General features: G+C 50.1%; 1 protein-coding gene across 3 annotated transcripts; it reads right to left on the bottom strand.

Annotated features, from left to right (window-relative positions):
* Window positions 1-352: 352 nt before the first annotated feature.
* Window positions 353-27442, bottom strand: STAT2 (signal transducer and activator of transcription 2). Of its 3 annotated transcripts, XM_056120010.1 has the most exons (24): window positions 27355-27442; window positions 25004-25154; window positions 24476-24629; window positions 23856-23951; window positions 23597-23686; window positions 23429-23504; window positions 22367-22452; window positions 22059-22207; window positions 12398-12556; window positions 12216-12308; window positions 11198-11257; window positions 10822-10842; window positions 10032-10125; window positions 8951-8998; window positions 8783-8872; window positions 8139-8237; window positions 7906-8041; window positions 7742-7794; window positions 7534-7628; window positions 6043-6179; window positions 5706-5888; window positions 5121-5178; window positions 2254-2540; window positions 353-2058 (listed from the first exon to the last, which is right to left on the bottom strand). In XM_056120010.1, exons 2-24 carry the CDS (start codon window positions 25132-25134, stop codon window positions 1916-1918), a joined length of 2538 nt encoding a protein of 845 aa, XP_055975985.1. In that variant the 5' UTR covers window positions 25135-25154; window positions 27355-27442; the 3' UTR covers window positions 353-1915. The 3 variants fall into 3 exon arrangements, with proteins under 3 accessions (XP_055975985.1, XP_055975986.1, XP_055975987.1); XM_056120011.1 differs by lacking the exon at window positions 10822-10842; XM_056120012.1 differs by lacking the exon at window positions 353-2058 and having other exon boundaries at window positions 2340-2536.
* Window positions 27443-27999: the final 557 nt, after the last annotated feature.

Below are 27999 nucleotides of genomic sequence, written 5' to 3'. Positions count from 1 at the left end.
GCATTGACAGACATAAGGTTCTAGCAGCATCGTCAGCTGAGGGATAATAAGCTAGTTGTGTAAGTACTCATACCCATCCCCGACCCCATTCCTCAGTACACATGCATCATTCCCATATAGTGCATGGCCACCTCTGAAAAAAACAAAATCTATGGGTCAGGAAGGCCGCTCACAACAGGAAGGTAAGCGGGAGAAACGCAGCAAGAGGATAGAAGACAAGCCCTGATGTGATGAGCTGGTTCCAACATGAACTGCTGGCATCCTGAAAAACATGATCTTTGTAAGAAGTAATAACCTTCAGAGGAAACACTTCCAAGTCAGTACAAAGTTTATTTATTTTGATTTTTGGGCCACATCTGGCAGTGCTCAGGGGCTACTTCTGGCTCTGTCCTCAGCACTTACTCCTGGTGGGCTCGGGGGGGTGGGGGGAACCATCTGGGGTGCCAGGGATCAAACCTGGGTCGACTGCTAGGTAAGTACCCTACCTGCTGAACTATAGCTCCAACTGTAGTGCAAAGCGCAAAGTTTATTAGCTGCTTCTGTTTTTTTTCTCTAAATAGGTCCTCGAACACACCAGGCAGGAAAATGACACCTCAAGTCACACTAGAAGCACAACTGAGCGAGAGGAAAGGCAGCCGTCCAAGGCATCTGAGGTGTCCGCTGTCCAGTGCTCCATGATAAACTTGCACACTTCTCAGATGCCGGCAGGTGGTCTTTGCCCAGAAACCCTTCTATAGGTAAATAATATATTGCATAGAAGAAAGGGAATACATTTTTTTTTAGTTTGGGGGTTGCACCCGGAGGTGCTCAGGGCTTACTCCCTCAATGCTGGGCTGCTGCTCCCGGGCCCCCATAGTCCTTTATCTCCTCAGCCAAGGGGATGAATACTATAGTAGAGAAATATCAAAGACTCTGTAAAAAATACCAAATTCTATCCAACACTCGACAGAGCAATTCCTAAGTTCCCACCCCAGGTCTCCAGGAGATGGAGATGGGAAATCTTCTGCACTAGGGGTGCTGAGTCCAGCAGTATAAGGCATGTGCAAAGCAGCGCAGGTCCTCTGGACTGTCGGGAGTGTTTGACTGTTTTTCTGTTGTTGTTGTTGTTTTGGGGTCACACCCTGAGTGCTCAGGGCTTACTCCTGGCTTTGTGCTCAGGAATCATTCCTGGTGATGCTCAGGGGACCATATGAGGCTTGAACCGGGGATTGAATCCTGGTCATCCACGTCCGAGGCAAGTGCCATACTACTGCATCTAAGGAGGAGGAACGGGCATAGCCCCGGGGGGGGAGGGGCGCAGCGAGGGGACCTGCTATCTGTCCCTTCGCATGGTGGAAGCTTTCCATTGCTGGGCTGAGGCAAATGCACTCAGTTCCTGCAGGAAACAAAGAAACGCTGCACTTGAGTCAGGAGAGAGGGGAAGGAGGTTTTTGTTCTGTTCTGTTTTGACACACCCAGCAGTGCTCAGGCCTTAGTCCTGGCCTTACACTCAGGGATCATTCCTGGCCAGTTTGGGGGGGCCATATGTGGTACCAGGGATTGAATCCAGGTCTGCCACATGCATGGAAAGTCCCTTACCTGCTATATCATCTCTTCCCTCCCAGGAAGAGAAGGAAGCTTTTCTTTCTCTCTCTCAAAAAAAATAATTTTTTTTTGGGCCCACATCTGGCAGTGCTCAGGACCTGCTCCCTGCTCTGTGCTCCTGGAGGTACTCAGGGAACCAAATGGAATGCCCGAGATAAAATACAGGTCCATGTGCAAGGCAAACACCCTACCCACTGTATATTGCTCTGACCCCTCTCTCCAACCCAGCTTCGAAGGGGGACACCCTGATGTCTCTCCTTTGGAGAACAACATCACGATGCAGGCGGTGAGAAGGAGCAAAAGATCCGAGAAGAACAGTGGCCCAAAGTTCCTAAAAATCGGTAGGATTCAAAGTCTCGGGTGCGGAGAAATGGTTGGGGCACAAGGAATCGTCGGTCTCATCCCTGCTGCTCTGTTCAGACAAGAGCGGGTCACCGTTGGTCATGACTCTGTCGATGATCATGTTTCTGAAGACTAGGCAGAGCAGAGGAGGGGTCAGGCTGGGACCTGAGGTGAGGAGTCCCCAACCCAGCGAGGGAAGTGAGGGAGGACAGTGGGAGGGCCCAGCCCAAGCCTCAAGTCAAGGATCAGCTGGTTCTGTCGGGTGAGGGGAGGGGAACTGGCAAAGAGACCGCGTCCCCTCTTCCGTAGTCCCATCTCATCACTTACTTCCCATTTCCGCAGTGTTCACATTTATCAGGTCAGGAGGCAAGTCTGGCTCTATGGCGGGCTGCGGGAAAGGCCCTGAGAGAGGCTCTCCATTCTGTTCCGGGTCCAGGCTCTGGGCAGGCATGCTGGGTTGCAGCGCGTTTAACAGGGCCCGCACGTGCTCCTCCAACTCTGTTTCTGACTCCAGCAACTGGTCTACGTCAGGCACTGGCTCCTGATCTGGGTCTGGTAACACTTCTTCGCAATCCAACGCACTCTCCGTTGGCTGTGGCAGCTCATCCCCCTGTCTGGATAAGGCAAGGCAGACACAGGGGCAGGGCCCAGTGAGTCTGGTGAAACGGGGAATGACAGACGAGCAGAGGAAGCGAGAAAAGGGAAAAGTTCTTTCCAGGCTAAGAAAGCAGTAGAGCAGAGAACCCAAGACCCAGGGGCTTTGGAGCCAGGCTTCCTGGAGTATGAATCCATCATTTACTAGCAACTGACTCAATCCTTCTTTATTTCCTTTTTGTGTTTTGGTTTTTTGGTTTGGTTTTTTGGGCCGCACCTGGCAATGCTCAGGGATTACTCCCAGCGGTGCTGGGGGACCATATGGGATGCCAGGGATCGAACCCGGGTTGACTGCGTGCAAGGCAAATGCCCACCCCATCTATCGCTCCATTTTCCCTTTTTGTGTTTTGATCGCAACCACCAGTGCTCAGGGCTTACTCCTGGCTCTGTACTCAGGGTTTACTCTGGGGGGCTTGGGAGACCCTATGGGTGCCGTAGAAATTAAAACCTGAATTGAACCCAGGTTGGCCATGTGCAAGGCAGATGCCAGAGCCACTGTACTGTCACTCTAGCCCAATCTTTCTAAGCCTCATGTAGGTAACACTGTTTTGTCCTTCCTCAGGCAGCTATGTTTATCTGGTCACACCCACCCAGTGCTCCCTGGGTCACTACCATTCTTTTGTTTATTTGTAACTACTCTATGCTCTCTTCCCCAGTTAATCAGCTTATTCCCTTATTCAGTTTCTGTTAATTTGTAAGGTCAGATCTTTCTAGGACACTGATCTTATATTGTAAATTAATATTGCCTTTCTCCTCTCCTTCTGTCTTTTGAATGGTTTACTGTAAAGCAATGTCCTTTTGTATCGACACAAGATGACAATTAATATTATGCTTTTGTAATTTGGAATTTAATTGGCTTCGATATTTTTCATTCCCGGGCATCTGCTTTCTCAACTTAAGCCTCAGTTGCCCTCACTTCCTAGCGCCCCCAAAAGCAGGGTCCCGACAAGGGACTGGATGGAACCAGGGCAAGCGGTAAGCTGTGTGCTACCTTGGCATTGAGATGGGTCTGGCCAAAGCGCCACAATTCTTAACTATAATTTAAGAGCTTGATCATGACAAATGCTGTCATGATCCAAAGTAACGACGAGACTAGGAACCTGCTAGGGATAGGAAAGACTAATCTGGCCTGAGCACTGTAGTCTGAGATCGGGATGACCCTAGGAGAGCAATTCTATAAGCTTAATGCCTCTCTTACTGTGCCCATACAAAATGATTAATATTATGAATGATTATATGTTTGTTGGACAAGGAGAGGAGAAATACATCCACGGGATTCCACCCTTGGGTGGGTGGTCCTGCTGAAAGAGAATCTGTCCTAGAAGCGGCATCCCCTGAGGGGAAGAACTTTAAGCCAACTGATTGTGACCACACCAATGTGTAAGCCCAGCCCCTCAAGGTTGTGGGGATTTAACTAGACTGTAAGAGAGGACAAGGGGGAGAGAAGATCAAGATCGAGAGCCAGAGCAAGAGCCAGGAAAGAGGGGTTCCAGATCGGGGCCTGGGAGAGGAGAGGAGAGGAGAGGAGAGGAGAGGAGAGAAGAGAGAGAGAGAGAGAGAGAGAGAGAGAGAGGGAGAGAGGATTGCACGGGGATGAGAATGGAATAAACGGCATCTGATCAATCCACTGGCTTTGCCCTTGTTTAGTCTGCCATCTGCCCCAGGGCCTGGGCCATCCCGGTTTGGGGGGCAGCCTGGGACCCCCAGAACCTGGGCAGCCAGGGGAAGAGCCATCGGGGCTACCCCCGGCCATGCTCGGAGTTTTTTACAGCCTCACACTTATCAATCTGTAAAACAGAAATAATACCTAACCAACTTGATAGCAATAGGATGATTGAAAGCAGAGTTTTGGGGGCCTGGGAAGCTGGCTCAAGGGTCGGAGCACATGGTTTACATGCAGGAGCTCCAGGTTTGATCCTTGCTACCGCCTGGTTCCCCCAAGCACGACAGCAGGAGTATCCCCTCTATAGCATCACTGGGTGTGGTGCCCAAACAGCAAATATCAGAAAAGGAAAAAAAAAAAAAAGAAGCCGGAGAGATAGTATAGCAGGTGGGTGCTTGCCTTGCATACAGCTGACCTGGGTTTGATCCCCAGCACCCCACATGGTCCCCTGAACCCAGGCCAGGAGTGATCCTTGAACACAGAGTCAGGAGTAAGCCCTGAGCATTGCTGGAAGAGACCCACGAAAAAAAAAAGAGGACTTAAAACTGCGTTCTCAGTAGAAAACAATAGCAATAACGTTATCTGTCTCCTAGAACTATCAAGAAGACTCAATAAACGAAAAAACGAGCATAAAACGTTTAGCCCAGATCCTGACACAGAATAAACGTTCATAGCATGTGGCTACTGTTATTACCTACTCTGATGGGTTCTCATGCATTTTTTTAAAAGTTCTAAAAAAATCTAGTATCATGCTGGATGTAAGCAGATTGCTGGTACCATCGGAGATCTCGACCATTATTATCAGGGAATCTAAGGTGGATATCAGGGCTCCAGACAGGACAATGCAGCCCAGAGTACGCGGAGATTCAAATCTCACCTGTTAGAAACCACAATGAGCTTATGCTTCAGGTATTTCTTCTGTTCCTGGAGGTCAACTGAGGGGGACATCCAAGGAAAGAGCAGAAGTCAGTGCATTGGGCACAGAGAACAAGGTGCCCCCTCATGCTGATTGGTTCTTTTCTTTTGCTTTTGGGTCATACCCAGTGATGCTCTGGGTTTACTCCTGGCTCTGCATGCAGGAGTCACGCCTGGCGGTGCCTAGGGGACATCTCATGTTTTGTTTTGTTTTTTGGGGTCACATCCGGTGATGCACAGGGGTTACTCCTGGCTCATGCACTCAGGTATTATACCTGGCGATGCTTGGGGGACCATATGGGATGCTGGGAATTGAACCTGGGTCAGCCGTGTGCAAGGCAAATGCCCTACCCGCTGTGCCATCACTCCAGCGCCTGGACCATCTCATGTTGATTGACACCGTCAGTCAGATCTCCCCAATAAATTACCAGTGCCCCAGGGACAAATCCTCAGGCTTCTCTGGATATGGGGGTTCCCTCTCTGGAAGGAAGGAGTCGGGCCAGTGGATGCCTAGAATCCTCCCAGCCAGGTCTGGCAATGATCCCACCTTTCTCCCTGTAGTAGCGACCAAAAGCCTCATCCCGTGGCGTTCGGGGATAGAGGAAGCGCAGCGGGTTCTCAGGGATGTTCTCCGCGGTCAGCAGCTGGTAGTGGCGGATGATTTCGGTCAGCGGGAGCCTCTGGAGCACCTCCTTGGTGTAGGGCTGCACTGAGTAGATGGCCACTTTATCTGGGGGGGACAACAGCCAAGCTGGACGGCAGAGGCTGGGCTGGGGGCTGCCGCCCTTGGCTGTCCAATCCTGAACATGCCGAGGGATGCAGGACAAAGCCAGAGAAGCCACTGGGCAGTGGAGGGGCAGAAAGGACAGAGCAGGGCAGCTGACCATCATCCTGGTGCTCCACCCACGAGCAGGTGATGCCTCCTTCTGACGTTTCGCTGAAGCGCAGCAGGAAGGTGCCAGACATGGACTTCTTCAGCAGCCGGCGCTCCTGGCCGCGGCTCACAAATCCCATGATGAACCTAGAGCACAGAAAGCAGCGGTGACGAAATGCCATCTCCTATCTCTTTGTCCTCCCTCCTCTTTTTGGGGGGTCGACATGACCGGGCTAGGGGTTTCCTCCTGGCGCTGTTTCAGGGATCAGCCCCTAGCAGGGCTTAGGACCAGAGAACGTGGTGCTGGGGATGGAACTTGGGTGGGCTGTGCACAGGCAAGTGAAGTGCCTTCCCCGTGTGCTATCTCCCTGGCCTCCTTGCTCCCACTTTGTCCCTGGCTTGGCCATTTTATAAATTGTTCCCTCTCAGCAAGTCACTTCCCGCATTAATAAGAAATACCTCCCAGGGTTAGAGGAGGTGTGAGATCACAGAGATGAACTGCCTTGTGCGAGGCCAGAGAGTTAGTATAGGGGTTAAGGTTGCTTTGCATGTGGCCAACCCTGGTTCGAATCCCGGTACTACATATGATCATATGGTGTGATTAGAGCTGAGTGAGCCCTGAGCACTGCCAGGTGTGGCCTGTTCCTCCCCCCGACACACACACATACACACAATCAAATGAGAAGTTATAAAAAATAAGTCATATTGGGGCTGGAGCAATAACACAGCGGGTAGGGGTTTGCCTTGCACACGGCAACCTGGGTTGATTCCCAGCATCCCATATGGTCCCCCAAGCACCGCCAGGAGTAATTCCTGAGTGCAGAGCCAGGCGTAACCCCTGTGCATCACCGGTATGACCCAAAAAGGAAAAAAAAAGAAGTTATAAAAGTTACTAAGGGGCTGAACAGATGGTAGAGCAGGTAGGGGGCTTGCCTTGCACATAGCCAACCCAGATTCAGTTCTTGGTACCACACCAGGTTGCCCCCGTCCCACCCCTAGCATGGCCAGGAGTGATCCCTGAGCACAGAGGTAGGAGTAAGCCCTAGGCATTGCCAGATGTGGTCCCAAAACAAACAAAGAAAGAAAACTGCCTGAGCAAAGCAAGGTGCTATACAAAGGGGCAGCAGTTTGGTGGAAAGGAGTTTGGTGGGAAGGGCGTATGCTTAGGGTTACACAGGGCCTGGGTCCAACTCTCTCCCCTTGAGCAAATTCTCTAAGATCTCCAAGCTTAATTTCCTCCCTTGGCAACCTGTCACTCCACGGGGCTTAGTTGTTCAGTGAGAATTCAGAAAAGCACCCAGAAGGCTGTGGAACACAGAAGACACTTGACAAGTAAGTACCGGCCCCCTGCCTTCCCTGCAAGGCGCAGGGGTGTGACTTTGCACCAGCTCTTGCGCTTTCTCTCTTTGCCACACGAGGGCGCTGAGTCCCCTCTCAAGTCCCGAAGGATGCGGGTTAGAGGCGGCAGGGGAGGCAGAAGAGATGCCAGGGAAAGCCTCACCCATCATTCCAGAGGTCCTTGAGGTGATCATGGACCAGTTCCAGAATTTTGTCCAGCCATATCCAGAATTTCAGTTTGCCGGGGGGGCTCTCTCGCTGAATGAGGAAAGGGAAAAAGCAGGAAGAGATGGGGGAAGGCCCTCTCGCTGCGGAGAAGGGGGCAGGGGAGGGCCAGTGTTTGCTGGGGCCTGGGTGGGGCTGGCGATCACCTTAACGAAGTCAGCCCAGGACAGCACTGCATCCTCAGACTGTACGTCCTCCCCTGCAAGCAAACAGACTTAGGTGAGCGCAGGAGCAGGGCCAGTGGGTCCCCGGGCTGGGAGGGGCAGAGGACTGGCCCCCAGACACCCGCGAGAGCAGAGACGGCCTCTACCAAACAACTTGTTTTTCAGCATGTGCAGCTGCTCCACGTTGAGGCCTCGGCCGATGTAGGAGGAGAACTGCCAGCTGAGCGCCAGGCCCAGCACGCTCCAGGGCGCCTTGCAGGGGCTGGAGAAGAACTGCTGATTCTGCAGGGGTGGAAGGGCGGGAGATCTGGGAAGCAGGGTCCTCCCCCCTGCCCTCCCCAGCCTCCGCCCACCACCTCTGGAGCCCACCACCTCTTACCTGGGGGTTAGAGCTGAGCAGATTGAACCAGAGGACGGAGGCCCAGGCAAGGGAGAGCTGGTTCATGTTAGAGATGACCACCACAGGAAGGGTGTCCGTCTGAGCAGAGAGGGGTCCAGAGGATGAATGCGCCCTTTATTTTTTTTACTTATTTATTTACTTATTTATGCTTTTTGGATCACACTCAGCGATGCTCATGGGTTGCTTCTGGCTCTGCACTCAGGAATTACTCCTGGCGGTGCTTGGGGGACCATATGGGATGCTAGGAATCGAACCTGGGTCAGCCGCGTGCAAGGTAAATGCCCTGCCCGCTGTGCTATCGCTCCACGCCATGAATGCTCCCTTGACAACAGGGCACAGGGCAACAGCCCACCTGCGAGGCATCCCTGGGGCCCCTTTCGTGTCTTCTCTCCACTTGGTTTCACCTCTCCCTGCCTTCCATTTTTCACTCACTTTGTTGGTTGGTTTGTTTTTGGGCCACACCTGGCGATGCTCAGGGGTTACTCCTGGCTCTGCACTCAGGAGTCACTCTTGGTGGTGCTCAGGGGACCATACGGGATGTCAGGATGTCAGGGATCGAACCTGGGTCAGCAAAGAAATGCCCCACCTGCTTGCTGTATTCTGGCTTGGGTATTTTCACTCACTTTCAACTCCTGCTCCAGACCCTGGTAGGTGTATTTGACAGTGAAGCTGATGATGTGAAGTTCCTCGGTCACAGGCAGCAGTCCCTGGCACTATCCAAAACAAAGTGACAAAAGGATCCCCTGAAAACATCCCCCCACCAATCTCCCACTCCTCCGCTCCAGCCTCACCTTATTGATGTTCTTTCCTGAGCCTCCTGAACGCTGCTCCACCAGAGTCTGTGAATGAAGGGGAAGCAAACACAGTCTCAGCAGGGACCCCAGGGTATTTCTATCCTGGCTTTTTTGTTTTTAGGCCACACCCAGAGGTACTCAGAGATCACTCACGGCAGTGCTCAGGGGGCCATATGGGATGCCAGGGATTGATCGCATGTTGGTCAGGTGCAGATCACGTGCAAGGCAAGAGCCCTACCCACTGCAGTACTTCTCTGTATCCTTATTTGAGATTTACCGGTGTTTGGAAATTTGCCTCCAATTACCATGACTTTGTACTTAAGTCATTCCCCTGAAGAGCTAAAGTTAGTGGGTTCAGTGTTTATTGCCCCCCATGGGTAAAGCTCTGGGTTCAAACCCCATCACCACCTGTACACACACACAATTTTGGTTTTGTTTTATTTTTTGAGTCACATCCAGCTATGCTCAGGGGTTTACTACTGGCTCTGCACTCAGAATTACTCCTGACAGGGCTTAGAAGGCCATATGGGATGCCGTGGATGGAACCTGGGTTAGCTGCATGCAAGGCAAATGCCCTACTCCGTGTCCTATCGCTCTAGGCCTGGATAAAAAACAAACTTGGGCCAGAGGGCTAGCTCAAAGGGTTGAGCATAAGCTTTGCATGTGGGAGGCCTGGATTTGATCCTGGCACTGCATCGTCCAAGGAGCATTACTGGTAATGTTTCCCACAAAATGGGTCAGGAGGAGCCCCTGAGCACCACTGAGAGCAACACCCCCAAAACAAAATAAAAAGGCCAAAACATTTAAGTGACTAACCCTTCTTGGTCAAAAGATACTCCAGGGGCTGAGGTGCTTGTCTTGCACATGACTGACACCTCCCTAATCCCTGTTCCCACCCCATTATATCCCTGGCACCAGATACAGTCCCCCAAGCACTATCAGGGGTTACCCCTGAGCACAGAGCCAGGAGTAGCCCATGAACACCACCTAATGTGCTCAAACCCCACCCTATGTCACCAACCACCACCCCACCAAAAAAAAATAAAAAAGCCACAAACAAAAATCTAGCCCTTCTTACCAGGTAGCCAAAGTCCCAAATTAAGCCATCAGTCTTTCCTCTTATGGGGGTCAAAGTTTTCTGGTTTGAGGTGAAAATGTTGAATTTCCGGAAGCTATTCCAAGAGGAAGAAAGTAGATGGAAAATAAGAGCAGAGTTATTCAAAAACCTTGAGAAAACTGTATTGCGACAGTGTCTTAGTCAATTTGCTCGATTTGGTATCCTATGATCCTATAAGACTAATAATGGCCCAGGATATAAAAAACTGGGACAGCATTTCAAAGCTTTTGCAATACATTTGAAATTAAGCACGTTACTGGAATTCCATATAACCCACAAGGACAAGCTATTGTGGAGAGAGCTCATCAGATCTTGAAGGTCATGCTGCATAAATTAAAAGAAAAAGGAGGAGATCGTAGGGAAGTCTATAAACAGAATTTATTATCTCATGCCTTGTTTGTCCTCAAGAGGGAAATACTCAGCCTCTTCCTCCACAGTCTGAAAAGCAGTCTGTGTGGGAGGAAGTGACTGCAAAGGCTGCAGCAGCAGGAGAGGATGCCAGGGAATTTACTCTATACCCTGTAAGACTAATGTGCAAGGAGTAAAGGCATAATGGCCTTTAGGCTACACGCCGCCAGGACAAGGACTTCCTTAATGCTAACTAGCACAGGCTCCCAATGTAAAGCAACATTCCACTGTGCTCCAGCCCCCTGCTCCTTTTGTCCAGGCGCCCTCCAAATCCATGTTTGTGCCTCCAGGAAATTATGTGGCTCAAGTGGTACAGAGATTTCAGCGTCCTTCAGACACCTACCCTTGTGCTTGAGAAGGATTCCTGGAAAGAAATACAGAAGACATTAGGAAGCAAAACAGCACAGAAGGAAGAAATGTGGCCGTCCGCGTCCACAGCTCATGCTCTAGGTGGCTCTGGATCGGGGATAACACTTCCTTGAGCAGGTTCCCTCCTCTGAACGGCGCACTGACACCTAACTTGGGGGCTCCAACCCAAATTAAACGCATGCCACAGAGTCAGCGCTCAACAAACGGGGCGAGGTATGATTTCTACGGGGTAGGGACGGAGAGGGAAGGACAGAGCCCCAAGCACTCTTGTAAAGAGCAGGTAGTTTCTCCCCATTGCCAGGCCGTATCTTGGTCACTCTTTGGTCCCACTGTCACCTGCCACAGCTAACCTGTCAATGAAGGCTTCTGCGGTGAGTGACTCGTTGCTTTCTTGAAGTCTCACCAGCAGCCTGGAGGAGAGGGATGGAGAGGGGGAGAGGGGTCACTCTTACATCTCCCAGAGAGGCCTGATGTCGGAAAAAGAGAAGGATTCGAAGAGGTACTGGGCTAGCAGATGAAATCAAGCAAGCTGGTGCTCCCTGGGTGGGTCTGGAGAGTATCTTGCTGAGTGAAGTTAGTCAGGAGAGGGGGAGACACAGAATGATCTCTCTCGTATGTGGAGCAGAAAGAAACAGAGTGGGGAATAACAAACGCTCACAGGCGACAGAAACTGAGAACTGTCTTCAGTAGAAAGCTGACCACAGGGAGGGGGTGGCAGAGTCACTGGGACAGTGGTGGAGGGAAAGGGACATGCTGGTGGAGGCTGAGGTGCTGGAAAGGGTTATATACAAAACCCCATCATGAGCAGTATTGTAAACCACGGCACGTAACATAAATTAAATTTTTAGCACAGCGGGTAGGGCGTTCGCCTTACAAGCGGCCAACATGGCCGACCCGAGTTCGATTCCTCCACCCCTCTCGGAGAGCCCGGCAAGCTACCGAGAGTATTGGATATGCCAGACACAGTAACAACAAAGTCTCCAATGGAGATGTTACTGGGCCCGCTCGAGCAAATCGACGATCAACGGGAGGGCCTTTACCTTTACCTTACCTTACCTTTTTTGGGTCACACCCGGCAATGCACAGTGCACAGGGGTCACACCTGGCTCTGCACTCAGGAATTACTCCTGGTGGTGCTCAGGGGACCATATGGGATGCTGGGAATCGAACCCGGGTCGGCCACATGCAAGGTGCCCTACCCACTGTGCTATAGCTCCAGGCCCCTAAAAAAAATTTTTTTTAAAGGAAAAACAATTTAAACGAGGTAGCAGACTAAGAAAAAAAGAGAGAAAAGACCAGGAGTGAGAGGCCAGGAAGCAAACCATGCAGGGCAAAGGAAGCAGACATGAGGTGGGCTGTCAGGCCGACCTTGTTCGGACGGTGAACTTGCTCCCCGTCTTGAGGATGAGGGGTCGATGGGGCATCTGAGGCATGCAGGGCTGGGTTTCTACCACAAAGGCCCTGCACAGAGAGACACGGAGGCACCACAATGCTTAGCCTCTGGTTCCTGCCCTCCGGCCCCGCCCCCAGCCACCGCCTGCTTGGGAGACCTGTGGAGCAGACGCTGCAGCAGCTCAGTGACGCTGGCATCCAGCAGCCCCACTCCCTTGTGGACAGCGTCGTGGGAATAGCGCACTTCGAGACTCATCTCCTTCAGTTCCTTCAGCCGCTGCCGCAGGTCAAACAGCATCTTCGCTGCAGCTGTGAACCTGATTGGTAAAATCCCAGGAAAATGAGTGAGCTTCCTGGAGCACTTGAAGAGGCTCTGACAGCTTCCCAATAAGTCTACGTAGAATCAGAAACGGATTGAGATAAATGAAATAACAAATTAACAAAATAAAAAAACCCTAACAAGGATCTGAACGGTCACTCAACACGACTCATAATCCAAGAAATAAAACCACTCTTTTTCATGTAAAAATTATTAACATACTAAAGCAACTTTCATATGATACTTGATAGGTATCTTACATGCTTCACTCATATGAATGCAATTAAACCTACCAACCTTATATGGGGGATGTAGGCAATGTAATCCCCATTTTAGAGATGTTAAAACTGAGGCAGGTTAAGTGATATAATCAAGGTCATACAACTAGTAAGAGATGAAGTGGATAGGATGCCAGGTAGACTGACTGACTACACAATCAATCCTTTTTTTTTTGCCTTTTTTGGGGTCACACCCAGAGATGCACAGGGGTTACTCCTGGCTCTGCACTCAGGAATTACTCCTGGCGGTGCTGGGGGGACCATATGGGATGCTGGGGATTGAACCCAGGTCGGCCGCGTGCAAGGCAAATGCCCTATCCACTGTGTTATTGCTCCAGCCCCACAATCCATCCTTTTAACGTCAACACTTTACTGTCCCTATAATTAAAAATAGTAACAACGAGACATGGTATAGCAGGTAAGGCACTTGGCCTGTACACAGCTGTCTAGGATTTAAGCCCCAAACACAGCAAGCATAGCACCCCAAACAAAACAAAATCAAAACGAAAACAAGAGGGCTGGAGCTCGACCCGGGTTCGATTCCCAAAAAGCACTGTGACCCAAAAAGCACTGAAGCACTGTAGCATTGTCCTCCCACTGTTCATCTGTCCATTGTGAAACTTGTTGTTACTGTTTTTGGCATATCAACTATGTCACGGGGAGCTTGCCAGGCTTTGCCATGCGGACGAGATACCCTCGGTAGCTTGCCAGGCTCTCTGAGAAGGGTGGAGGAATCGAACCTGGGTTGGCCGCGTGCAAGGCAAACACCCCACCTGCTGTGCTATTTCTATAGCCCACCTTAATCACTTCACTTAATCATTTAACTTCCCGTTAGTCGTCGATTTGCTCGAGTGGGCGCCAGTAACGTCTCCATTTGTCCCTGTTGCATGCTAGTGTAGCCCAATGGCATCTGTTCGCTCTGGGAACATGAAGAGCCTCAAACCGATCGTTCATGATCTTCACGAAGAAGTCTGACCATCTGGTAGGTGGGCGGCCACGTGTTCTTTTGACATCCCGTGGAATCCAGTCAGTAACAGCTCTAGTCCAGAGGTTGTCTTTAAATCTCATTACGTGACCAGCCCATCTGATTTTTGACACCTTGGCAAATGAGACTGTGTCCCTGATTCTTGATCGTCGACGGATGTCAGAACTCCGGATTTTTTCTCTCATTTGAGTGAACCGTGATATTCCAAGCATAGCTCTTTCAGTTCTTCTTTGGGAGACCTGAATAGTGTTCTCATCCTGTTTGCGTAGGGCCCAGGTCTCTGAGGCATATGTTAATGCAGGAAGAACAGTGGAATCAAAGAGATGTGCCCGGAGCCGGAGGTTCTTGGTCCTCTTAGCTATTTCTTCGACGTTCTTGAAGGCGTTCCAAGCCGCTCTCTTCCTCCTGCGCAGCTCGGGTGCCAGGTCATTTGTCATGTTGACTTCTTGACCTAGGTACACATAGCTGTTGCATTCGGAGATGGTTGTTCCGTTGAGAGCGAATGGGGCATCAGGAACGAGGCTGTTTCTCATAAACACTGTCTTCGTAAGATTCAGCTATAGTCTTACCTTTCCACACTCACGGTCAAAGTCGGCCAGCATTTGTGCCACTTGGCTGATGTTTGGTGTTATTAAAACAATGTCATCAGCAAAGCGGAGGTGGTGTAGTTGCCGACTATCTATCTTCACTCCCATTCCTTCCCATTCCAGTCATCGCATGATGTTCTCGAGGGTGGCACTGAAGAGTTTCGGTGAAATGGTATCACCCTGACGAACCCCTCTCCTGACATCAACGATCACTTCTTTGTAGAATGGTGAGACCCTGGTAGTGAATCCGCAATACAGCTCACGGAGGATCCTGATGTATTGGGCTTGAATGCCCTGATTGGCTAGGGCTTCAATGACCACTTCCGTCTCAACAGAATCAAAGGCCTTCTTTAAATCAATGAACGTTAAACAGAGCGGCATCTTGAACTCCCGAGAAACCTCAATGAGTTTGGTTATTATGTGGATATGGTCGATGGTGCTGAATCCTTTGCGGAACCCGGCTTGCTCACATGGTTGTCCTTCATCTAGTGTTCTGCCAATCCTATTTAGGATGACTCGAGTGAACAACTTGTAGATGACAGACAATAGGCAGATCAGGTTGATAGTTGCCAATGTCATGGATGTCTCCCTTCTTGAACAGTAGTACGGTCCTGCTGGTTTTCCATTGGGACGGAACCTTGCATTCAGACAGGTAGCGAGTGAAGAGCCGAGCCAGTGTATTGATGAGTACTGACGGCAGGTTCTTCAGGTGTTCAGGTCTGACCTTGTCTGGGCCGGGTGCTGTTTGTTTCTTTACCGACGAAATGGCGTGTTGGATTTCGGAAGGGAGAACGTTGGGAACGACATATCCATCCTGTGGAATTTGGTATGTCGGCAAGTGGACATGGCTATCGAAGAGATTTGAGTAGAAGTCATGGATAATCTTCTCCATTGCCGTTCTGGAGGATGTGATGGATCCATCAGGACGTCGGAGGGCAGTCATCTTGGTCTTGTAGTTGGCGAAGGACAGGTGGGCGTAACGAATACTTTTCCCAGCTTCTGCCGCATCTACCAGTACTTCTGCTCTTCTCTCTTTGAGGTCTCCTTGATCGCATCTCTGCACTGCTTTGCGAGCTCAGACATTAGCTTGCGGTTGCCTGAGGCATGCGCCAAACCATGCTGGCGAATTAGCTCAAGAGTTTTCGAAGATAGGCGTTTTTTTGTGGCTATCTCTCTCTTGGCGTTCCTCGCACATTCATGGAGGTACTGAACCAGTCGACCGTATTCCTCGTCAATGTTGTCAACAATGGCATCTTCCCATGTTGCCGCAATACTGCCAAAGAGTTCCCAGTTGGTGGTCGTTCTGGGAGTTCTCTTTTTGAACTTTGCAGCCCTTTCTCCCCGCTCTGTGAAGTAGAATTTTGCACGAAGGAGACGGTGGTCCGATCCCGTTCGAAATTTTGGGACAACAGCGACATCGGTCAGGCAAAACTGTCGATTGAATATGATGTGGTCTATTTCGTTGTGGAATCGTCCACTGGGAGACTCCCATGTCCAACGTTTAGATTCTGCCTTCCGGAACTGTGAGTTACCATGGATGGTCTTGGTCGACATGATGAACTCAGACAGTCTCTCACCCTGTTCGTTCCATTCTAGGCCATGGGTCCCGATGTGAAGTTCTTCAGCTGATCTTCTCGGTCCTTTCTTGGCATTAAAATCACCCACAATGATCTTGTAGAAGGTGTGGTCTTCTTTATAGAACTTCTCTAGCTCCATGTAGAACTTCTCGATTTCTCTTTCATCATAATGAGATGTTGGTGTGTAGACAACGAAGATAGAAACTGCAGGCAGTGAGCCACATCTATTCAAATGTAAATGTCCGATTCGGGTTGTTAGGCATTCAAATGAATCAATGCTCATGGCCAAGTTTGCGTTGACAAGGACACCGACGCCTCCAACACCTCTTTTATCGCATGTTCCAAGGAACAATTCTTCTCCAGTGTCGAAAACGGCATGGTGAGATTGGTGCCTTCTTGTCTTGGTCAGACCAATGATATCATACTTGATCTTTTGCGCTTGTACCATCAGGTCCTCGATGGATACATCTGATGCTAGTGTACGTGCATTGAAAGTACAGACGACCATTTTTGTCTTCCTTCGTTGTGGCAGCCTAGTTCGGCCTTGAGATTTTATCGGCCTCTCCTTTCTCATCCTTCTCAATGCTGCCATATTGGTGAAGCCTTCAGGGTCAAGGGAATAAGACCCATTGTAATTACTGGTTTTGGCATATCGAATACACAATGGATAGCTTGCGAGGCTCTGCCGTGAGGGCGGAATACTCTCAGTAGCTTGCCAGGCTTTCCGAGAGGCATAGAGGCTTTTGGGGCGATCTCTAATCACCCTTATAGGTGTTACCATATTTGAACCCTATCAAATATGGTACGTCAATTCCTGAAGATGGGTATTTAGTGTCTTATGATGTGTCCTTCGCGGCTGTGCGGGTCCGGAAAGCGTCCTGGAGTGTAGCGAAGGCTGGGTAGTGGAGGTAGTGTCTAATTGATAGCCCACCTAAAAAGAAAAAAAAAATTCCCCAAAGACATAGTAGGGGTTGGGAGGTAGTGTGGTTAGGGCTCCCATCCAGGTTTGGTTCTCAACATCTGTATCTGGCATGGCTTCCCAAACATCACAGATGCACCTCTGGAGGCCCTTGAGGAGGTCCCCACACTGCTGGGTGTGGCCCTGGAGGTGCTCAGTAGTGGCCTGGGTATTCCCAGCACTGAGGGATGGAAGCAGCGTCTCATCCTCAGGTCTCTGCATCGAACTGAGGGCCTGTTTGCTGAGAATCACCACTGGGGCCCCTGGGTATCTCGAGCACCCCTTGGAGGTGCCTCCTTCTCCAAATGATACAAAAAAAAAAAATAAGTCTTGGGCCAGAGCAATAGTACAGCAGGTAGGGCGTCATTTGCCTTGCATGCGGCCGACCCAAGTTTAATCCCTGGCATCCCATATGGTCCCCCAAGCACTTCCAGGATTAATTCCTGAGTGCAGAGGCAGGAGTAATCCTGAGCATCACTCAGTGTGACCCAAAAAGCAAGAAAAACAACAACAACAACAACAGAGGAGTCTCAAAAGATGTATGCACATTTTGCAGTACTCCATTTCTAAAATATAATCTAAGGAAACAGACAAGTGAACAAGGGCAAATAAGCAAAGAAGCTTTGTTAAATTAGAGATGATATGCATTAGGTGCACAAATGACAGCACAGCGCATCGTGGGCTATTATATAACCATTAAAATGACAGCGGCTCAACTATTTTTTCCTTTCACAGCCACACCCAGCTGTGATCAAGGGCTGCTACTACCACACTGCTCAGGGGTCCCCTCCCAGTGGTGCTTGGGGTATTATGCAAGTCTGGGGATCAAACCCAGGGTTCCCATATTCAAAGCATATGCTCCTGGGGCCGGAGCAGTAGCACAACGGAGAGGGCATTTGCTTTGCATGCAGCCAACCTGGGTTCGATCCCCAGGATCCCATATGGTCCCCTGAGCATGGCCAGGAGTAATTCCTGAGTGCAGAGCCAGGAGTAACTCCTGAGCATCGCCAGGTGTGACCCAAAAAGCCAATTAAAAAAAAAATCAAAGCATATGATCCATCTTTTTTGGTTTTGGGTCACAATGGGTGATATTCGGGGCTTACTTCTGGCTCTGCATTCAGGGTTCACTCCTGGCGGGCTCAGGGGTTCCAGGGATTGAACTGGGGTGAGCCCTGTGCAAGGTAAGTGCCCTACCTGCTGACTCTTGCTCTAGTCCTTGCTTCAGCTTTTAAGCTATTTTCCAAACCCTAGGCTCAACCTTTTGGAAAAATGTAAAAAATATTTATTTACTGAAAATTTTTGTTTTCAGTTTTGTTTTACACTGAGGGGTAATGGATCACTCCTAGCAATGCTGAGGACGATATGTGGTGCTGGGGATTGAACAGGAATTGAACTATCCTCCCAGCAACTTGTCTAAATTTTTTTTCCCCATGGGGAACTATTGTTTATTGAAAATAAGAAATAATAGGGTGTTGCTGAATCTAGGTATGTTTGTAACAGGTTGAGAATTACATGTGTGGGAATCTTAAAACCCCTCCACTCCCAGTGAAGTGCTCAGGGTGGTAGCGGGGGACCCTATGGGCTGAGGATAGAACCCGGGGATCCTGCATGCAGACCCTGCACTCCACCCTGGGAGCACCCTGATGCCTGTGGGGGCTGCTTTCCAGGATGCCATCACAGCCAGCAAAAGAGCAAACTGGCCGCATCACTCCGTCATCCTTAAATGCAATTGCCTTTCCCTTGAGCAATGCTCTGTGGCTCTGAAATCTCTTTTTTTTTTCTTTTTGTGTCACACCTGATGATGCACAGAGGTTACTCCTGACAACTTGTCTAAATTTTTAAAATTAATATACAGTTTCGGCTGGAGAGATAGCACAGCGGGTAGGGCGTTCGCCTTACACGCGGCCAACATGGCCGACCCGAGTTCGATTCCTCCGCCCCTCTCGGAGAGCCCGGCAAGCTACCGAGAGTATTCGATATGCCAGACACAGTAACAACAAAGTCTCCAATGGAGACGTTACTGGGCCCGCTCGAGCAAATCGACGATCAACGGGAGGGCCTTTACCTTTACCTTTAATATACAGTTTAGATTTATAATGAGAAAAAGCAAAAAAAAAAAAAAACAAACCAAGCCTCTTTCTACTGAAAACAAAGAAACAAATGGTTAAACACTACCACTACCAAGAAAAGAAATACAGGGGCCAGAGATGCAGCTCAGTGGCAGAGCACTTGCCTTGCATGTATGAAGCCCTGGGTTTAATACCTGGTACCACAAACATCCAACAGAAAGAAAAACTTTTTTTTTTCTTTTTGGGTCACACCTGGCAATACTCAGGAATTACTCCTGGCGGTGCTCTGGGGACCATATGGGATGCTGGGAATCGAACCCAGGTTGGCCGCGTGCAACGCTCTACCCGCTATGCTATGTCTCCAGCCAAGAAAAACTTTCTTGAGGGGAGTCACATCCAGTGATTCTTAGGGCTTACTCCTGGCACTGTGCTCAAGGATCACTCCTGGTGGCACTTTGGGACAATAATGTGCCAGGGATAGCACCTAGATCGGTTGCATGCAAAGGAAATTCCCTATCCACTGTAATACTGCTCAGACCCCCCCCAAAGGAAATACATTTCAACAACATTTTTCAGGCCTCAACTGGTGATGCTCATGGGTTACTCCTGGCTCTGCACTCAGTAATTACTGCCGGCGGTGCTTGAGGGACTATATGGGATGTCAAGGATCGAACCCATACTATCTTTCTGCCCCCATAATAAATATTTCTGTGAATTTATGTTACAGAAATAATTCAGGATATAAGCAATGACGTAACTAGGAGGTTATATACTGCAGTGATGTTTAGCAAAAAATCACTCTCAGTTTGCCAACACCCCCGTACCAGTTAACAGGTATGCTTAAAACTACCATTTACTGCCATCCTCCAGAGACCATTGGGCAGTCAGGTTTGGGCCTCAGTGACAAGACACACAGGGCCTTATGGCATGGGGATGGAGCTGGCCCTTTCCTCCCTGTCCCAACGAGACCCCGAGTTACCGCCCACAAATGGCCTCTCTGGCTCCTGATCAAGTTGCTTAATGGCCATGATCCCAGAGACTCAGGAACAAATCTCGGAACCCAGCAGGTTTTGGCAGAAATCCCTCCAGATTTAAGTGTTAAAATTTCAGAATTTCAAAATCGCGTGGCCACTACTACAGCCACGCGACATCATGTGTTATTCATAACCAGCAATAGAAAAGAAATTGTCTACTGTTGCCTTTTCAGCAGATCTGAGTGTTGGGGTAAAATCACAAATAATAATGGTGGATCTGGTGTCAAAATATAGACTGTGATCAAAGTAGAGAGAGAGAGTAATGTGGAAATCATCTGCCCCACGGGTAGGGGGAGGGTGTGGGATGGGGGTATACTGGGGTTGTTGGGGGTGGAGAATGAGCACTGGTGAAGGTACGGGTGTTTCATTGTATGACCGAGACTTAAACCCGAAAGCTTTGTAACTGCTCTCACTGTGATTCAATAAATAAAATTATAAAAAATGAAAAAAAAAGGAATCATTTTGTTGATAGCAGTACTCCTACATTAAAAAAAAATACCATTTAAATACGGTGATGAGGGGCTGGAGCGATAGCACAGCGGGTAGGGCATTTGCCTTGCACACAGCCAACATGGCTGACACAGGTTCGATTCCCAGCATCCCATATGGTCCCCCGAGCACCGCCAGGAGCAATTCCTGAGTGCATGAGCCAGGAGTAACCCCTGAGCATCGCCGTGTGTGACCCAAAAAGCAAAAAAAAAAAAAAAAGGTGGTGCTGGACAAGTAATTCAGCCAACTGAGTGCATACTTTGCATGCAGAGGCTGGAGATCGATTCCCAGCACTGCATGGTCCCCCAAGTACCAAACTGAGAGCAGTCCCTTAGCACTGCTGGGTGTTTATCTTAAGCTCAAATCAACAAAAATACTTATTTTTCTACCTTAAACACTATACACTTACTTTTAACTTATCTGAAGAGTTGTAATGTGTTTTAAGTAGCTTAAACTGTATACCAGGGATATGGCTCAAAAGTAGAGCCTATATTGGGGCTGGGGGCTGGAGCGATAGCACAGCGGGTAGGGCGTCTGCCTTGCACGCAGCCAACATGGCCAACCCGAGTTCGATTCCTCCGCCCCTCTCGGAGAGCCCGGCAAGCTACCGAGAGTATTCGATATGCCAGACACAGTAACAACAAAGTCTCCAATGGAGACGTTACTGGGCCCTCTCGAGCAAATCGATGATCAACGGGAGGGCCTTTACTTTTACTTTTACTTATATTGGGGCTGGAGGGATAGCACAGCGGTAGGGCGTTCGCCTTACAAGCGGCCAACATGGCCGACCCGAGTTCGATTCCTCCGCCCCTCTCGGAGAGCCCGGCAAGCTACCGAGAGTATTCAATATGCCAAACACAGTAACAACAAAGTCTCCAATGGAGACATTACTGGGCCCGCTCGAGCAAATCGACGATCAACGGGAGGGCCTTTACCTTTACCTTTACCTTTATATTGGGGTTGGAGAGATAGTACAGTAAGGTACTTGCAAGAAGTAGACCCGAGTTTGATCCTGACACCCTATATTGGTAGGGCACCCTACCAATGTGTGAGGTCTTGACAGCACAAAACAAAAAAAGAACCAACAGTAGGGCTGGAGAGATAATACAGTGGATAGGACACTTGCCTTGCTTGTGGCCAACCTAGGTTCAATTTCCATATCCCTCATAATTCCCTAAGCATCTCCAGGAGTGATTCCTGAGTGCAGAGCCAAGAAATAATCCTTCCTGAGTGCAGAGCCAGAAATAATCCTTGAGCATTGCCAGGCGTGGCCCCAACCGCCCCCCCCTTCAACAAAACAATAACAACAAAACCCCCAAAACACCAACAGTAACAACAAATGAAGAACAGTATGTAGCTGCAGTCAGATAAAGGGTGTGGGGGTGATATTGGGGAGCAGAGATGAGGGTGAGAATACTTATCACCATACTTATACTTATCACTCTGGGCCAAGGCCCAGAGTGTGGGGATGGTTAGGATGAGGGCCTGGGTGGGAATGGGTGTGGGGAGGGGGTGCCTCTCACCACTGCTCCAGCTGTCCCAAGTCACAGTGCAGTGGGGCTCCAATGCAGGCTTTCTGCTGCTGGACTTTCCACTCCTCCAGCTTGGACAGCAGTAGGTCAACTAGGGTAGTTAACCGACCCTGCAGTGCTTTGAAGGCATCCAGCACCTCCTAGGGAAGACTTCAAATAAGCCCCGAGCACCTCTCATCACCACCATCCACTCTCCGACTGCCAGCGGAGAGACAAAGACGTCTGGGTGAAAGGCCAATATCCCGGTTGCCTCACCCACCCCCACCCGCTGCCCTCTCCCCTCTTCTTCTGCTTCCCACCTTTCTAGTTCTGTCCAGTGCATTGGCAGTTTGCTGCAGCATCTCACGCAGCATCTCATGCTCGGAGTTCAGGAAGGACTTCTTTACTGGATGGGGAGAGGGAGGCAGACAGGTACTCAGACCTCAGGCTCCATTTTTTGGCGGGGGGGAGGGCATACCCAGTGATGCTTAAGGGTTGTTCCTGTCTCTGTACTCAGGAATCATTCCTGGTGGTGCTTGGGGGGACCCTATGGGGTGCTGGGGATCACTTTGGCCCTGACCTGAGCTCTTTCTTCTCTCCTTCCTCACCCAGAAGAGGGAAAATTTTTTTTTAATTAAAAATTTTTTTTCAGGAGGGCACAACCAGCAGGGGCCACACCTGGCTCTGGACTCATCAACCACAGCAGGTGGTGCCCGAGGACCCTGTGTGGTGATGGGATTTGAAGCACTGCAAGGTGAGTGCTTTGACCTTCGTACTATTTCTCTCGCTCAGGAATTTTTTTTTTCTGATTTGGGGCCACATCTGGCAGTATTTGTGGAGGAATGGGGATGCTAGCCCTGTGCTTGGGTATCACTCTGGAGGTGCTTGGGGAACCACAAAATAAGGGCCCTTAAACCTGAGCTCAGTCTGTTGAGAATTATTTTTTTTTGAGGGGGGAGTGTTAGGGAGGGGGCACCCCCAGCAGTGCTCAGGGGTTACTCCTGACTCTACATTCAGGGATCACTCCTGGCAAGCTTGGGGGACCACAGAGGGAGTTGGGGAGCTGCATACAAGGCAAGAGCCATACTTGTTCTGGTCCCAAAGGAAGAAATTCTGAAGGAAAATGAAGGGGAAATGAAGGAAAGCACAGGCACTTCTAGGTCCTGGAGGGAATTCTGAATGGTCCTAAGTGGACCTTCCAAGGCAACTTTCCCTGGATTTCCACTAATACACACCAGCTGTCTCTCAGCCATACCCGCAGCACGAATCCCACAACGTACTGGGCACTTCCAAGTTTGCATGCCAGGACTGGGGAGGGGTCCAGGGTAGTCACTGCTTCTGGAAGACATCTGTATTTCTCCCACCCCGCATGTGCTTCTTACCTTGCATGTGGTTCTTATAGCGGAAGAAGAAGGTACTCTGCAGGGTATTCAAGTCTACCATGGCTCTATCCAGGTCCTGTAGAAGGGAAGAAACCCAGATGAAGGCGACTTCGGAGGGAGGAGTTGGGCTGAGCCCTAGCCAACCTGACTCTTACCACATCAACCAACCTTCATCATGGTCCTTAATTCCAATGTCCGGGATTCGATTTCATGCTGCCTTCTCTCCACAGGGGCTTCGGGGACTGGCTCTTCTTGCGTCTGAAATGAAAAGCTCTCAGAACATTTCAACTCTGAGCTTTTATTCCTGAAATCCAGGCTAGGAATTTATATCACAGGATGGCGGGGGATCTTGTCCAGACACAAATCCCCTGAGTCTTTTGTATGGTTTCTCCCTACTCCAGCGTTGCCTCCTCTGAATTATTCTTACCGACTGAGCCATCTGAGCCTGGATCAAAATTCGTTTTTCTTCCCGAAGGAGATTAAATATCATTTCAGCCAGCTGGATATTGGCGTTGGGCAAAGCCTGGGGAGAGAAAGAGAAAAGGTTGATACAGTTCAGCTGCTTCAAAACTATCACCCCAGACACTCCCTCCCACTGACTCCCCTCCCCCTGTCCCCAGAGGACCTCTAGTCCATCTCCTGTCCCCACTGGTTCCCTCAGACCGAGGCGCCTCTCAGCAGTGTCCTCTAGACTCTGTCCTTTGCCAGTGGTCCCTCAAGTTCCACTCTGTCCTCTGCTCCCCAGCTCTGTCCCCATCCTTCTGTCCCCAAGGTCCCACCGCAGCATACCTTACACTATCCCCCCTCTTCACTCAGCTTTTTTTTTTTTTTGCTTTTTGGGTCACTCCTGGCGATGCACAGGGGTCACTCCTGGCTCTGCACTCAGGAGTCACTCCTGGCGGTGCTCAGGGGACCATATGGGATGCTGGGAATCGAACCCGGTTGGCCGCGTCCAAGGTGAACGCCCTACCCGCTGTGCTAGTGCTCCAGCCCCCAACTTCACTCAGTTCTTATTTCCACTCTGTTCTCCTGGGCTCCTCCCAGCACCTGGATTTCCCGATGCACTTTTCGCAAGTTGTGCTTTAGCAACATGCACTGAGAGTCCACGCTGCAGCTGCCCATCTCATTGGCCAGTTGTTCCAGGAAGTGAAAGAAGAGCATGTTAGCCTTGGCCTCGTCTCTGTCCAGTGCAGCTTGATCCCTGGGTACCAGAAATGACAAGGGTTAGTGTCTCTGCTCTGGTCTCTCCAATACCATCCTGCCTTTGTTGTCACCAAGATCCTGGGATCCCTGGAGAAAGAAATGACATTAGTTGAGGCTGGAGTCATAGTAAAGTGGGTAGAGAGTTTGCCTTGCATGCAGCTGACCCTGGTTCAATCCCTGGTATCCTACACAGTCCCCTGAGCCCACCAGGAGTAATTCCTGTGCACAGAGCCAGGAGTAACCAATGACCAATGGCGAGTGTCCCCCGTCCCAGAAAAACAAAACAAAAAATCCAAATCAAACAAAATAAACAAAAAACAAACAGAATAAAGAAATGATATCGGTCACCGCACAGCTTCTTAAAGGCCTCACCAGTTCTGGTCTTCAATCCAGACAGCCAAGTGCTTTCGAACTACCATTGGCAGGAGGCTGTCTGTATAGAGCATGTGCAGCTCATCCTTAAATGGGCTGTCGAGGTTCTGCAGCATCTCCCATTGTGCCATTTTGGATTCTGGGTCTGAACCTGAAGGATGAAAGATGAATCGATTAATCAATTAGAACTTTCTTTCTTTCTTTCTTTCTTTCTTTCTTTCTTTCTTTCTTTCTTTTTAAGAAAATAAGCCTAAACGATGCTTAGGGCTTACTCATTTTTTTGGTTCACACCAGCGATGCTTAGGGCTTACTCATGGCTCTGCACTCAGGAATCACTCCTGGCAGTGGTCGGGGGACCATATGGAATGCCAGGGATCAAACCCAGGTTGGCCACATGTAAGGCTAGTACCCTAGCACCCTCTGTACTATCGCCCTAGGCCCTTGATTAGAATTTTCACTGGACTAAACTAAATCATCCAGTTTTCTGACTACTTTTTGTTTTAGTTGGCTGACTGGTTGGTTTGGGGGGGGGCACACGTGGTGGTTGGTAGGGCCATTCCTAGCTCTATGCTCAGGAGTCACTCCCAGTGATGCTCAGGGACCATTACGTGGTACTGGGGAGTGAATGAGGGTTGGCTGCTTATAAGGCAAGTGTCTTAATCCTTGTACTATGTCTCAGGCCCTTCTGGTTGTAATTTATTATTATAAATAATGATTTTTTTTTGATTTTTTTTTGGGTCACACCCGGCGATGCTCAGGGGTTACTCCTGGCTCATGCACTCGGGACTCACTCCTGGCGGTGCTCGGGGACCATATGGGATGCTGGGAATCAAACTAGTGTCGGCCATGTTGGCTGCGTGCAAGGCAAATGCCCTACCCGCTGTGCTATCGCTCCAGCCCCCCTGCTGTTTTTTTTTTGTAGAGCCACATCAGGCAGAGCATGGTACTTAGGGTCTCTCCCAGTGGTGCATAGGAGCTAGCAGGGCCACACCCACTGGCAATGGGGATCAGCAATCAGAATGTTTGTTGTATGTGCAAGACATATGCTATATCATATCTGGGGCCATATCTGCGGCCATATCTGAAGCATGTAATGATCAGTGTTGGCCACAAGTGTTTCAGAACAATCCTTGTTGGCCCCAGAGTTTAATAGGAGCTGAAACATTCTTGGAGATAAGATATATTCTTTAATCTGCTCTCTCTGAAGGAGATGTAGAAACTCGATGAAAGAAGTCATTCAGTCCCTAAGATTGACACTTCTGGGGCCAGTGCCATAGTGCAGTGGGTAGGGTGCTTGCCTTGCACGCAACCAACTGGCTTTGATCCTATACAGCATCCTATATGGCGTCCTAAGCACCACCAGGGGTAATTCCTGAGTGCAGAGCCAGGAGTAATCCCCGTGTATCGTCTAATATGCTCCCCATCCTGCTTCGCCCCCCCAAAGACTGACAGTTGTTTTTGGGGTTTTAGGTTTTAGCAGTACTCAGAGGCTATATGCAGTTTAGGACATTGAACCCAGGCTGGTTGCATGCAAGGAAAGTACCTTAAAAACTGTACTGTCTGGGGCTGGAGCGATAGCACAGCACGCGGTTGACCTGGGTTTGATTCCCAGCATCCCATATGGTCCCCCTAGCACCGCCAGGAGTAATTCCTGAGTGCATGAGCCAGGAGTGACCCCTGTGCATCGCTGGGTGTGACCCAAATAGGAAAAAAAAACCTGTCTGTTCCCCTCGTTTATTTTTAAAGGTTGTGACATAGTTTTTCTTATTTGCCACACTCTCTTAGGCCTAAATTTTGTGCTCCACAAGTTTTTCTGAAATAAATTTGTTTTTATGCGTAATGTCATGCAAACCGTTTCTCCTGTCTGTACCTTACTAAAATTTCATGTTTTGCTTTTGGGCCACACCTTTGGCGCTCAGAGGCTACTTTGGCCTCTGTGCTGGTTCTGCTCCCTCGCACGCACGCACGGGCTCACGGATGCACGGGTTCACGCACGCAAAGGCTGCAACCTCGGAGCCATCTCCCAGCCCCATAGCTGATGCACTTTAACAAACCAAATAAAGGAAGACAAATCTGGTCTACCCTTGGAAATTTTTGGTGAAGACCAAAACTAACAGACGAGAGAATAAATGCATAAGACACTGAACCAAGGTGGCAATTCCAAGTTTTGTTGGCCACGGGGAGCTAGGGAGGAGGAGTTCCAGGAAGCAGCAGGTGACATCTCCTATTTTTACCTGGGGAAAGTGGTTGACACTCCGGGAGCGGATCTCGGAACTCGCCGACTCGACCCGAAATGCACGCCCACCTGCACCGCCACCCCCACGCACCCTCTCCCGGGATGGGGTGCGTACCTGGTTAGAATCCCAGTTCCCTCGGTCTCCTGAGGCTCAGGTGTAGGCTTCCGGGATCCAGAAGGGAGCACGGAGCACCCAGCCTCCCGCCGCAACCTCGGCTTCGCCCCGCCCCGCCCCGCCCCCAGACACGCCCCAGACACGCCCCTTCGCTGGAGCGCGCCGTCGCAGCCACGGAGCGCGCCGGTCCCGGCCGGGCACCCAATCCCCGCCGGCCGATAAATTGGGCTCCTCCCCCGGCGATGCAGCCCATTGGTGAGACGCCGGCTCCGCCTACCTCGAGGGGTGGGATCAGTGGGGCCGAAGCCACGTCTCCCGTCTCAGCGATTGGCCAGGAAGTTCTAGTAAGGCCCACCCACTCTGCAGAGGGAGGGAGGAGTGCAATTCACGGAATAGCCGGGCGTGGGCTCAGCTGACTTCTGAGAAACCTTTGCTCCGTGGGGGAACCGAGAGTCAGTAGCTTTTGCGAATCTGCAGGGCTTAGAGCGAGGGGTGGCACCGGAATTTCGACACCCTGGGAAGGGGAAGGGGAGGGCTCAAGTCATGAAAACAAACACACAAAAACTATGCACAGTATCTACTCAGCGCTGCTCAGATGTCTTCCTTTGACGCTTCTTCCTTTCTTCTCCCTCTTCCATCCTCGTT

This window comes from Sorex fumeus, unplaced genomic scaffold (genome assembly GCF_029834395.1).
Source record: "Sorex fumeus unplaced genomic scaffold, SorFum_2.1 ptg000042l, whole genome shotgun sequence".
NCBI classification, from domain to species: domain Eukaryota; kingdom Metazoa; phylum Chordata; class Mammalia; order Eulipotyphla; family Soricidae; genus Sorex; species Sorex fumeus.
The sequence above is the reverse complement of the archived record's forward strand: the minus strand, read 5'-3'. Positions and strand labels throughout refer to the sequence as shown.